The 12,738-nt window shown below is 44.7% G+C and overlaps 1 protein-coding gene across 5 annotated transcripts in view; it reads right to left on the reverse strand.

Annotated features, from left to right (window-relative positions):
• Positions 1 to 4,821, reverse strand: part of mark1 (MAP/microtubule affinity-regulating kinase 1) — a 36,658-nt gene extending 31,837 nt beyond the window's left edge. For 4 of the 5 annotated variants that reach the window (XM_030441571.1, XM_030441570.1, XM_030441569.1 and 1 more), the window contains exons 1-2: positions 4,389 to 4,439; positions 434 to 640 (exon numbers count right to left, since the gene is read on the reverse strand). In XM_030441571.1, the coding sequence (XP_030297431.1) occupies positions 434 to 640; positions 4,389 to 4,439 (258 nt within the window). Of the gene's footprint in view, positions 1 to 433; positions 641 to 4,388 lie in introns of all 5 variants that reach the window. The other variant, XM_030441568.1, reaches the window with a different exon arrangement.
• Between the last annotated feature and the right edge of the window lie 7,917 nt (positions 4,822 to 12,738).

Raw genomic sequence — 12,738 nt, forward strand, 5'->3', positions numbered from 1 at the left:
TATTTTAAAGTTTTTATTACACCATGTGTGGCGCCAAAGATACATTTCCAAATGAGTGGGAATATAAAGATTTCTATTCTGTTACGTAGTAAAAAAAATGTACGGTTAACATAGCATGTACATTTGATTATCCACAGGATTGAATCTTTCTCATAACATTTTGTGAAATCATAAAATAGTGCTTGTTCAACCCAGAAGCCTTCCGTTGTCATTCCTTTGAGGGCCACTGTAACTTCTTATAATTGTGTTATACCGTATACCATGACCCTGCAATATTTTCAGATATGGTTTTCATGAAAAGCTCATAGCGTTGCAACCAAAATAATCATGTAAGGTGCAGCTCTGACAGTTAACATGTAGCAACTGAGAAAGATGTGAACACAACAGTAATACCCAAGTTATCAATAAAATACAAATAACATTTTTGTCTCACCTCGCGTCCAGTCAGGACATGTCGTGCCAGCTTCACCTTGGCAAAGTTCCCCTTCCCAATGGTCTTGAGGAGGCGGTAATTGCCAATATGGGGTTGCTCCTCCGTGGTTGAAAGTGTGAAAGAGTTGCGGCATCGCGGCAGACTGTGACGACTCGCTGACTTTGTCGGAGGGGCTGGGGGTTCAACAAAGCCGTCCACCGACGAGTGCTGCAGGAAACATACACACATGTGGAGATCAGCAATTTCATCATAACCTGACCGGAACGTTGATTTAAACATTCAATATGTAATATCTGTGCAAGGGGGCTCCCTATCAAAACAAAACAGACATCTCCAGAGTGTTTTGAAGAGACACTTCAAAGCAGACTAGAGTCTGGTGGGCTAAGCCAGACCTGATGAAAAAACAGCCACATCAGATTCTGCACTGATCCGGAGTTTTTTTACCGACGGGAGGAGAGCTCAGAGATGACATTTTAACCCTTGGGATTAAGAAGCGGATTTATCGTCACTCCTGTTTATCAGCCTGACTGCAGCAGGACCTGCTGACGAGACTTCCATTGTCTGTGTTACTGTAATGGAGGATGCTAGCTGAAGCTGGTTGAACAACGGACTTTATTTCATGGAGAAATTACAGAGGAGAGGGGAAAAGAAATGGGGGAACCAGAGTCGCTGGTGCTGAATAGTGAGAGTTTACCCAGATTTACACAAACAGAAACACACACTCCCTGTGTGTGCCGCTTCTGGCTAACATTTGCTCACAGCTGATGTAGTAGTGTAATCTGGCTGTTTGTGGCGGATAAACACTGCATGAGTAAGGCAAATAAACACATTTGATCCTGCAGTCGAACTCCCTTTGCTAGTGGTTAATACACAATTTAGCAACCACCACTGCTAATGAAAATCTATCCAACACAAATGTTTTGCCTCCTTTGCTGACTTCCCAAAGCCGGAAGTAGCAACAGTGACCTAATAAAACCGTTACCTGCAGTAAACTGAGGATTTCTCTTCGTTTGAATGTAACTGTATAATACTGTCAGTACACAACCCAACAAAATACATAACAAAGATCTAGTTGTTTAATGCAGTGTTGCAACTTTATGCATCAAAATCTTTTGATTTCTAGGTCTTATGTATTTTTTCTCACTGTGTGGCTACTTAAAAAAATCTCTAGCTTTCTCAGAAATCTCAGAATTGGCCTTTAAATTTCCGTTTATTGACTCTTCTGCATCAAGAAATAATCTTTCAAGAGAGAATTGTGATGCATGTAAGGATCATTTTTTCCCCCACTCTTACACTACAACAAATATCACCTCTCTGGCTTTTTGTCACTCTCTCTTCTTCCAGCAAGACCCTTCGTCCTGCCACAGTGGCTGCACTCGTACAAACAATGCAGCAGAGTGCTGCAGTGGAGGCTGGTGTGTGTGCCAACGCTGGGATATTCTGGACAAACAGAAATGAACCCACTGACCTAGTACCACTTATGAGAAGGGGATCCAGTGTTCATGTGCATGTGTGTGAGCATATACTGTAAACCTACATTTACAGGCAGACACACACTGTAGTTCACGACATACAAGCTCAAGGAGGAAGTGTGTGGGAGAGAATCAGGTTCCCTCGTCTCCCTCTGTGACACCTTAACCTCCTGACCTAAAGACCTTATCAGCCACAAAACGAGATTAGACAACAAAAGAAAGTGAACTTCTTTTGACTTTTTGTGCCTTTGAGAAATCCTGCAGCACGTGCAGCACAGAGTCGAGACCTACAACAATGTTTCTGGCTCAAAGGCCAAACCTGATAACAACAAGTGTCCCTGGGATATGGCATGTGAAGGTGAATTAGGAACAGCTTGCTATAAGTACAACGCTGGCACAGGCCAAGCGCAGTCTCTGCTGGTCTGTTTCCTCTCCTCTACAACAGCTGCTGATGTCAGTCCAGGTCAGAGATCCCATGATCCTCTGCTTCTGAGCACCACGCCCAGCCAGAGAATAAAGCCTTGGTCTGGTTACCCCAGCTCCCCTGCTCCCGTTTCACTGAGGGAAACGCTACACCCTGCAGGGTGCGCATCATGTCAGCTACGCCACATCCTGACGGAGGGAGAGCCACACTGCAGGATTCAAACACTCCCCGGTGTCACTATGTGTGGTGTGTGGATAGAGGAAAGAGACATTTTGATTTGATGCCAGTCAGTCAGCATCCTTGTTTCTTATGCACCAAAACCCAGGCAGAAAGCTTGCACTGTCTTTCCTATGTTTGTCTGAACTGAAGTGACCGTTGTTCTTTCAGCTCATCCTTCAGCCACACTCACATGTGCACACAAAGACACATACTTGGCCCGGCTCCAAATTCTGTAAAATTAAGCGAGGGGGCATCTGTGCAGGCAGGTGATTTGGAGCGCTGGTGCTTGATTAATACACAAAGTTTGGTTCCCCTCGCCCATCCATTTACTCCCAAACACGGATGCTTGTGTCTTCAGGGAGGCCAGACATAAAAGAAAAATAACAAACACCTGCACACACGCACATAAAAATAAGAAAGCCAGGAGAGAGCTTCTTCTGTTTCGCTGCACTAAAAGCCACTCGTCTCTCTGAGTAATAAGCTGTTATGCAATGCAGTTCAGCGGCTAGTGGGCCCTGGGGCTGCCTGATGGAGTCCAACAGAGGCAGGCGAGGCTGGCCGGCTACTGCTTTGATAGCTGCCTGGCAGTCTATGAGACCTGAAGACAGAAACATTAAGATGATGAGGATGATGAGAGCTGATATCATCGTGCAAAGTTAACATTACGGGTGTGCTGTGTTATTCAGCTTTGAAAAAAAAAAAAAAATCCATTTTCCAGTTGAAATTTTGATCACCTGGGGATGAATAATCCTGAAACACAACGAGCCAAAAATACAAGTCCTGTTTCTACATCTGGGGGATAACCTTTAACGACGGCTTCCAGCTATTTCCACTGGTTGTAACGCAATAAAACACGGGGAGTAGTCTGTGCCTCGTCTTGTCTCCAGGAAAAAAAAAAATCAGATGAACCTAGATATGTCAGAGCCTGTCAGCATACACACGCAGCAGTCCTCATTTGGACCGATCTCAAAAGAAAGAAGCATTCTTATTATTATGCTGCACACACAGAGGAGGGGAGCGGAGGGAGGGGGGGGGGGGTTGGGGGCTGGGTGGTCGTTCATAAACATTCCTTCACACACGCTGACTGAGATATTCTCCAGCCATTCCTCCAGTAATAAATACATGTGTGTCTGCTGCTGCAGCTCATCGGGGTCGTGGCAGCCGAATGGTGAATAACAACACGCTCCCTCCTCCACCTCCTCCTCCTCCTCCTCCTCCTCGTCCTCCTCCTCAATACTGTGAGCGTGCAGTTACAACAGGGCCCAATAGGTGATGGATGTCACATTGCGATGCTACCAAGCGTTGCCATTGAAAAGTAGGGCAACATCCTCCCCCACCCTCCCTAAATATTGACGTTGTGGACCAGAAAATACCCCCCCCCCCCCCCCTTCCAGTTTGCAACACAAGTGGAGCAACACCATTTTCTCACAGGCCACACGAGCAGCGTTTTCACACACAAAAAAAATATATATACACATTTTTTTTTTAAACCCCAACGTTAACATTCAGGCTTCGCGTGTGTCAGTAAAGGCAGCACACTTGACGCAGTGCGTTGTGTCGAGGCTGAACTGGGGCAGACATAACAAAACTGCACCTTGATTCTGGGTTATTCTAGGCTCCGTCAGAGGAGAGAGGAGAGGGGAGCCGGGAGTGCTCATTGGTCGAGTCGCTCTGCAACGCTAAAAAAGCAGCGCTGCCATGAAGCTGCACCGACCAGTGCGCAAAAACAGCCACATCCCCTGTCTTCTTTTCACCTCGTCCGCTATCACGCCGGTGTCTCCCCCCCTCCACCCACACCCCCCGCTCCCGCCCGCCCCACACACCGGCTAGCAGCACTTACGTTCTCGGTGTCACGCTCGTTCACGGTGGGCAATGGCGTTCTGGTCGACATCTTGTGTGCTTCGCGGGCCGCTCAGCGATGCAGCGGGCTGGGGCAGAGCAGAGCAGACACGGCGCGGTCCGTCGGGGGAGAGCGGTGCCTCCGTCCCCCTCTCTACATCCCCTGTAAACACCGCAAACGGCGGCCTTTTACCGCAGCATAGCGCGCGCACAGGCCCCGCCGACACGCCAGATTTTCTTATTGGCTTTGTGCACTTCCCCTCAGGTAGGCTAGTGGCAGACAGAAAAGGGAGGAAAGAGAGACTGAGAGAGAGGGAGAGGGAGAGAGAGAGAGAGAGGGGGGCAGGCCAGGAAGATGCGTCGGTAGCGGACGGGTCTGCGCAGCGCATCTCAAACCTCCCACCAGGAAGGATGGAGGGCTCTCTCGCTCTCCCTCCCTCCCTCTCTCTCTCTCTCTCTCTCTCTCTCTCTCTCTCCCTCTCTCTCTCTCCCTTTGTCTCCTCTATACAGCTCATTATTCAAGTCACCAGAAAACAGTTAAGCACACAGTTGGACCAGTGTCCCTCAGACGAATCCCAGATCTAACTATAATAGGGCGTGTGCAGCCTCGCTCACACACCACATGTAACACATCCATAGAGCGCGTCAAGCTGGGCTTTTTCCTGCATGGACTGGACCAAAAGGGCTGGAAATACAAGAAAATAGCATGCTTAGTGTCTTTAAATATGTTTGTGATTTTGCCGTTTCAGACAGCTCGGTCATTTTACCACCACATGTGGGGTTTGAATGTGACAATGTGGTGTCCAGTGGGAGGCCTAGATCAAGGGTAAAGGCCTGTCTCGCGCTGGAAACTGGACAGACTCTGCCATCTGTTGGACAGCCACAGCATTACACCCCTCGTTGTTCTCCCCCCCCCCCCCCACACTTCTGATCAGTGACGTTGATAATAACATATCAGCATAAACATCTGCCAAACTACCTGCGGCCAGGTGGCGTGTTTTGCGTTTCTCATCCATGCAGGCATTTACCTGGGTTTTCTGGGTGTGGTGGTGATGATATGAAGCGCGCACGCAGGTTGTGTGTGTGTGTGCGCGGCTCGACCACTAGATGTCAGGCTGCACCTGCAGTTTGTCGCACACCTGCAGTGTTCTGACATGTGGGGGCCCAAACAAATAATGCCACCGCTCACATTCTCTTGTTCTTGTCTTACCTCCAGCTTTGGTTCCCGTTCTCATGAGTCATGCAGGCACAGGACTCAATGTCCACTGCTGAGTCTCTTGCGAGACACGTCACGTCTTCTTTGGCAGGGGTTTGTCTCACACGGCAGAAAGGGCCCCAAAGATAACAATGGACACAGCGTGACATAACGTATCACAATAACTGATGGATATGGGACCTGAAAGCGACTAAGAACATTAGGTCTGAGGAATCTGTTGTTTGTTTTTCACCACACCTACAAATAGTTCCGTCCGCTCTGCCTCCCTTCCATCAAGCAGGCTTGACTCAGATATATGACCCTGAGACATGTTTTCCCCCCATAATGTTTTCAGGGAGAGATACCAGAACAATATGCAAGGAGATAAGATGGTTCAGCAAAACAAAAGGAGTCCAACGAATGCCGAAATCTTGGCATGTAGATGGGCATTTTTGGAATTCTGTATCTGATCCCAGTGTGGATCGGCTCCCAACATAGCAGATCTTATCCCCTCTGAGCCCTAACAACTGGGACCGGCTAAATTATTCCCACTAAGACACATCCTCTTACTACTAATAGTGAGATATTTGGCTCGGATCTGTTTTACATTTGATAACATTTACAATCGAATTATTAAATTTACTCTAAAAATAACGCAACTCAGTTTCTTCCAGTGGTATGGCATTGAGCCGAGGCCTTCAGCGCTCCCGTCAAAGCGTTCGCAGAGCACCGGGTTCGTGCCTGGGATTTGCATTCTGTACCTGAGTTGCACTGCTGTGGAATGTAATGGGCACTGACACTGGTTTAATGAGTGCATGTACACCCAGGGCCAAATGCAATTACATGCTCTCACAGGCAACCATCAAAAAAGAGGCAGCTGTTAACCGCCATTCATCGCGGATGGTCATGCAGTTAACTGTATTTGCAGGACAGGGGGTGAGAGGAAAGAGTAGAAAGACAGGGAGAGAGCGGGGAGGGGGGTGTTGAGGCTAAACTCATTATGAGCCAGATAGAGGAGTAGCATCTGTCAGCATTGGCACTTTACCACAGCTCTTTTTGCCTGACTCAGTTTCACCAGTGAAAGTCAAGCCACGCTTTTCCAGTCAGTAACAATGTTTGCACACATCCTGCAGAAGTGTGGGAAATACCATGAGCAGCCCTCGCAGGAAGGCGGATGTTTTGTAGAGGCTTGCATGCTAACATTGAGCCCCACTTTGTGCCTCTCACATAACACCATCGCATTTGAGTTCAGACCTCAGCATCAGTTTCTCTCAAACATAGATACCTGATGATGTTTGAATAACACAGATGAGTTAGTTCACCCTTTTTTTAAGATCAGACAAACCATCTGATTGAAACAATATTCCACCCAGTCCCCGATGACAAAGACTTGTTCGGTTATGTCCAATCCAGGTAGGCTAATGGAAGTTATATGTCCGTCTTTTTGAACAACACAGTTAAAATATGAGGGCTTCATTTTGTACATACAATGCAGAATGACATAGGCAACTAACAGAGACACATGTAACCAATTTTCTTTCTTTGGTTTGCGTTAAATTAAAGGAATACTCCACTGATCTAGACAACTTTAGTTTGAAAAAAAAACCCTGTTTCAATACTACAGGTACGTGGCGCCCACATTACCCACAATACAAGGTTCAGGGGGGTTACACTAGCAGTGACTAATGTAGCCATGCTTCAGTTGTTTTTTTAAATGCAGGGTTTTCTCCAGCCCAGTCGCCAGGATAAAGCACGACTGCAAACCCTGATACTTTCCTGAACGTTCTCACGTGTCTTAGGCTATGAAACATATTGACATTTCTACGTTATGTGTTGTGTCACGTTCATATTACATGTTCATGACTTGACTTTCATGTCACGAGGGAGAGATGAAATAAGAATAAAATTGATTTGTTATCTCAAGATTACAAAGTAATTAAAATAGGCGACTGTGGCTCAGGGGGTGGAGCCAGCTTCTTCTAATTGGAAGGTTGCTGGTTTGATTCCCCTGGTCTGCATGCCAAAGTGTCTTTGGGGAAGATTTTGAATCCCAAACTGCTCCTGATGTGCTGGTTGGCACATCAGTGTATGTATGTATGAATTACTGTAAGTCACTATGGACAAAAGCGTCTGCTAAATGCCCTAAATGTAAATGTAAACAGTAATCTCGGTGGTGTTAAAAACATGATGATAAGCATGGTTGATCTCTGCAGATCATAAATCTCAACCAATGCTTTACGTGTCTCACTCTGGATCCACAAATGGCTCTATACAACATTTTTCATATACGCGATACAAATCTCACAATTGATGAGTAGACAGATGTCATGTGACATCTTTCTTTTTTGCTGAGTTGCAGCATTTCTTGTGAAAATCTTTTTTTCCTAAACATGCAGCTGACACAATATGGTTTATTTCAGTTAGTATGAAAAGTCTTGTTAGCAAGATTGTTAGTAAATTACATTTTGGGTTCAAACATTACAATGTATTTATTTTTTCAGATACAATTAAGCCTACCTCGGCGATTCAAATGTCATGGGTAATCACGTTCGAGAGACACAAACAGGGACCAGCTCACATTAGACTTCAGTTCACCTCAAAGGAACATGTGCCAACATCATGCTGTCCGAGCACATGCCGTATTTTCCAATTAAGCTCGAAACACGTGAAGATATTACAAATCAAATGTCATCAACAGACATTCCTGCGTCAGAGACCTGTTAACTGCACACCTTACAAGGCAGAGCTTGCACTGCGCTGTCTGCTCTGACAAGTCAATAAAACCCACTGGTATGCTGAACATTTTTGGAAGGCAAGATAGATATGGGGCTGCGTTGGAATTTTATCAGGCAGGGAGCCAGCCTTCTGTTCATTACAGAGCTTTCCAGCAGAAACACACCCTCCTGGTGAGCACACCTCAACCTGAGGAAAAGTATTACTGACTGGCACGTCAACAGCCCTCGCCCACCCTTCGGCCTCCCCTCACCTGCCCGTCTTCATCGCTGTCTCAGATGCATGTGCTGACACAGTGTGCATACATCATGTACTCCCTCAATTTCGCCCGATTTGCATTTGGGGGGGGGGGGGGGTGGCAGGGAAGTGGAAAATATGAAAAGGCTTGAAAATCGAGGGCAGATGTGAGCTGACAGGGTGGGAGTGATGGAAGTGGACTTGGAGCAACGAGTGAAAGTGAGAAACTTGAGATTGAGCTGTGGATCTATGCATTGTTGGATTGTGCTTTTGAAGCCTCATGTTGGCTTCAGACAGTGTCCTTTGTCCCCCCAATCACCTCCAAAGAAAGAACCCAAGAAATTCATCTCTTCATGGTCAGTAACAACAGGAAGAAGGATTGCAGTGTTTCATTATCTATATGGACACGTGACTTATGTTTTAAGACAATCTTGAAACACTGATAAGCTATCCCTTAATGTTGAGCTGCAGGTAGGCAAGAAGAATAGTGTAGCATGTGTGTGAGGAGCCCCGCTCTAGCAGTGACTTACCTTTAAAGATTATCCCTGCATTCTCTGGCTCAAATGGTGCTGTTTCCTAATGTGTGATTTCTTCACCAGTGCATATGTTACCAGGGCTAATGCAAACATATCAATTTTCTAACTCTTCTATACAACTCATATCACATTGGACAACAACAACAGTTAAAACATAATAACACATTCTGAATTACAGCTGAGCAAAAACATTTATATGCAACATAAATAAAAAAAACCTCCAACCATCAACAAAACATTTATTTTTGGCGCCATGTTTCTGCAAATTTGGTGACAGTCATTCTTGTGGCTGGTTGGGAAATCAATTTTGGGCTTGGTCCACGTGAGTGTACTATAATTCCCTTAAAGGAAGAGTTCACCCAAAAATGAAAATTCAGTCATTAGGTTCATAATCAACAGAACTTTGCAGGAGCTTCACAGATAAGCAGCAAACAACTGAACTAGAAGGCGACTTGCTGTAAATTGTAAAAAAGAAAATAATAAAAATAATGGCCCCATACAGCTTGTCTTCAGAAGCCCCATGATCATGATTTGAAAAGACATAATTGCCATTTTTAAGATGAAATCTTCACATTAGCTGTGAAGCCAGAAGAATTAGCATGCAAAAGTTGTGAGGTTGCATCAACGGGTGTAAATGAGATCTTTTCAAATCAGTGTGGGATGTTGGGGTTCGAGAGACTTGGATTACAACAGATTTGCTATTCTATGTTATTATTTTTATGTGAAGATGCAGAAATATTTTATGGATTAAATGGGGATGAGCACATAATGGCTGACGTTTTTTGCGTGAACTTTTGGTTTAAATGATTTCCTGCTTCCCCTTGACTTCAACCAAATTTCTAACTTAAGTCTATATTATCGATTACTATATCATTTGTAAAGATTTATAGATGTGCTCCATTGTTGAGAAGGAGAATATTTGGGTTGCCAAAAATAATTTTGGCTGGTGTTCTTCATCCCCAACCATGACACTTGTTTTTCCTTTTTTGCATGCTATAGTTCATCTCAGAGACCGATCCAATGGTCATGGTCATGAGCCCCACCAAGAAATGATGGTGTGACAGTGAGCTGCAGTAGCATGAACAAAACCAGGAGCCTGATGGGATTAGACATAAAAAAACATTTTATGTATGCCCTAATGAATGTGTGGAGTGGATCTTTAATTTTATCATTTGCACCTGCGCCTCTCAGATATAAAAGGTCAAAATGCCCCTCCACATGCCCACAGGTGTTCTCTTTCATCCTAATTACACGTCTGTGAGGTAAAAAAAAAAAAAAAAAAAAAAAAAAAACCTGTGATAAAGGTGTGAATTGTTCCGCCTTTAAAGGTGCAACAAAACTAACAGGTGATAGAGGGAGAGACGCCAATCAAACAAAGCCTGAACGTGCCTACACAGCACTTAGAGGTGGTCCAATCAGGCAGTCAAAGTGTTAGTTTTATTTGATCATAAGCACCATTCAGCACACACACTGTAGGACTGAAGCAGCGTGTCCTTCTCGAAATGTGAATGATGCAGGTACAAGGCATATCCTCCTGTGACACAGCAGCTTATGATAAACACTGCACTGTGCAGCAGCTAGCCCTCAGAGGAGAAAAATAAACATTTCCTTGATATGAACTTCATAAAAGGAAATGCCTTTCACTGTTACTGTACTTGGGAATAATTATCATCCTTGTATATCATGTTTTCCCTTGTAATTATGTCATAATTCAAAGGCTTCCCAGGCGAGCTAAGAACGGTCAGGTACGTCATCATATAAGAAACTTCTCTGAGGAGCGGGCCTATTAATTGTCAGGATATAATTACGTTCACAACACCCTGAGGGCCCGTCTCATTTAGTCATCTCAGAGTTACTGCTCCAAACTATAATTAGGGAATGTAATCACACAGGTACGGACCTCCAGGATTTATTTTTCAGCCTGACTGAAGGCTGATTGAAATGACATCTGTGGTTGGGTACCAGGCAGGGAGTGTTTACGACCTGGCACGTGTTCAACAGCCACATGCGGTGGCACCAGGCACCGCATCTCATACCAGCAGAGTTCACCATTCACCTACACAAACAGGCACACATGGCTTCTGCTAATTTGTTTGACGTGTGTGTATGTTCTTGTTACCTTGACAGTGATTTCTTGAGTGGCATGCGTGTATGTGTGAGTGTGCCTCCCTGTGGTTATGCCACCCTCGTGTGGCACTTTCTGCCAGTGTTAACAAGTGACCTCATCCCATTATGTCTTTCCGATCTCAAATGCCATCCAATAAACTACTCATTTCTCACCTCTTCGTGCACTCTCTCTCAAGCCATTAAAACACCTCTTACCTCTCTCCCTGACACCCGCTCTGAAAGAGCTCAGGACGGGCCGAGGAGGACATAAAGGAACTGCACTCTCTGAAGTGACTGTGAGTGATTTCCCAGTGAGAAGTGATTAGTCACCGGAGTTTTAACAACATTTTTGTGAGGTAGTGCTTAAACTTGGATGAATGAGGCCAGTGAATGTCTAAATTAATGTAGTTCTGCTGCACTGTAAAGGCTGTTTCAGCATCTGAATTTTTGTTATATTTTATTTTTGTCCATGTGTTTTCAGTCACCCGACCTCATCAGAAAAAATGACAGCATAGGTCAACGATGAATGCAGCATATAATGACCCATTTTTTTGTTTCTTGTTAGGCAGCGACCGCTAGTGGCCATGGCAAATGATTACACCTTAAAGGAGGAAGTGAGGAGAACTAATGTAAAGAGTAAAAGGCTGGGGATGGACAGTTGAGTTGAAGAAGCAAATGAGTTTGATGCAGGAGATCGCAGTCTGTGTTTTTAGCCACACTATAGGTGTACTTTGGTCCTGACCGAAATATCTCAACGCCTCCTCTGATTAAGATCAGATTTTGTACAGGCATCATCACCATAGGATGAATCCTACCAGCACCAGCAGCAGGTTATTTGTTATTTTAAGTGAAAAGTCTCCACAACAGTTGGATCGGTGGAAATGAAAAATGGAATAGACATTTATAGTCCCCACAGGGTGAATTAGCTCAAAGCCCCACTGTGCTTCAGAGCCACTAACGTGGAATTTCTTTGATCAAGGTTATCACACACGTATGGTGGCTATGAGGGTCAAAACACAACAACATTTCAGAAAACAGAACGACATTTCAGAAAACATTTGTTTCGTGAGATTTGTGAAATTTTGTTGTGTTTAATGAAACGTCGTCTTTTCTGAAGTGTCTTTTCTAAAATGTTGTTGTGTTTTGACCCACAGCGGCACCATAGCCAACACACAATAACAAAATAAAAAGGGATTTCGCCTTGATATCACAATCTGCATTAGAGGTGGATTTCATCGTTCGATGTCGAGATTCGTTCATGTCGTTCGTTCGTTCGTTTGTTCAGCCGCGCTTCCTGTAAAACGTCGTTTAGTGGTGAATCACGTAATGCACAGTTCTCAGCTCCTCGTTCTCAAACGATCGTGCTAACGGTCAACACAACACTCTAGTTCAAGGCAGTTAACAGCTCGTTCTTGGCTAGCAGGCTGTTATTATTTGCATTATAACTGTTATAACTGAAGTAATTGCAGTTGTACTTTTACTGTATTCACCACAAACAAAAAGTCACAATATAAAATTAGATGAAATACTACTTTAAGAGACAC

This window comes from Sparus aurata, chromosome 15, assembly GCF_900880675.1.
Source record: "Sparus aurata chromosome 15, fSpaAur1.1, whole genome shotgun sequence".
NCBI classification, from domain to species: Eukaryota; Metazoa; Chordata; class Actinopteri; order Spariformes; family Sparidae; genus Sparus; species Sparus aurata.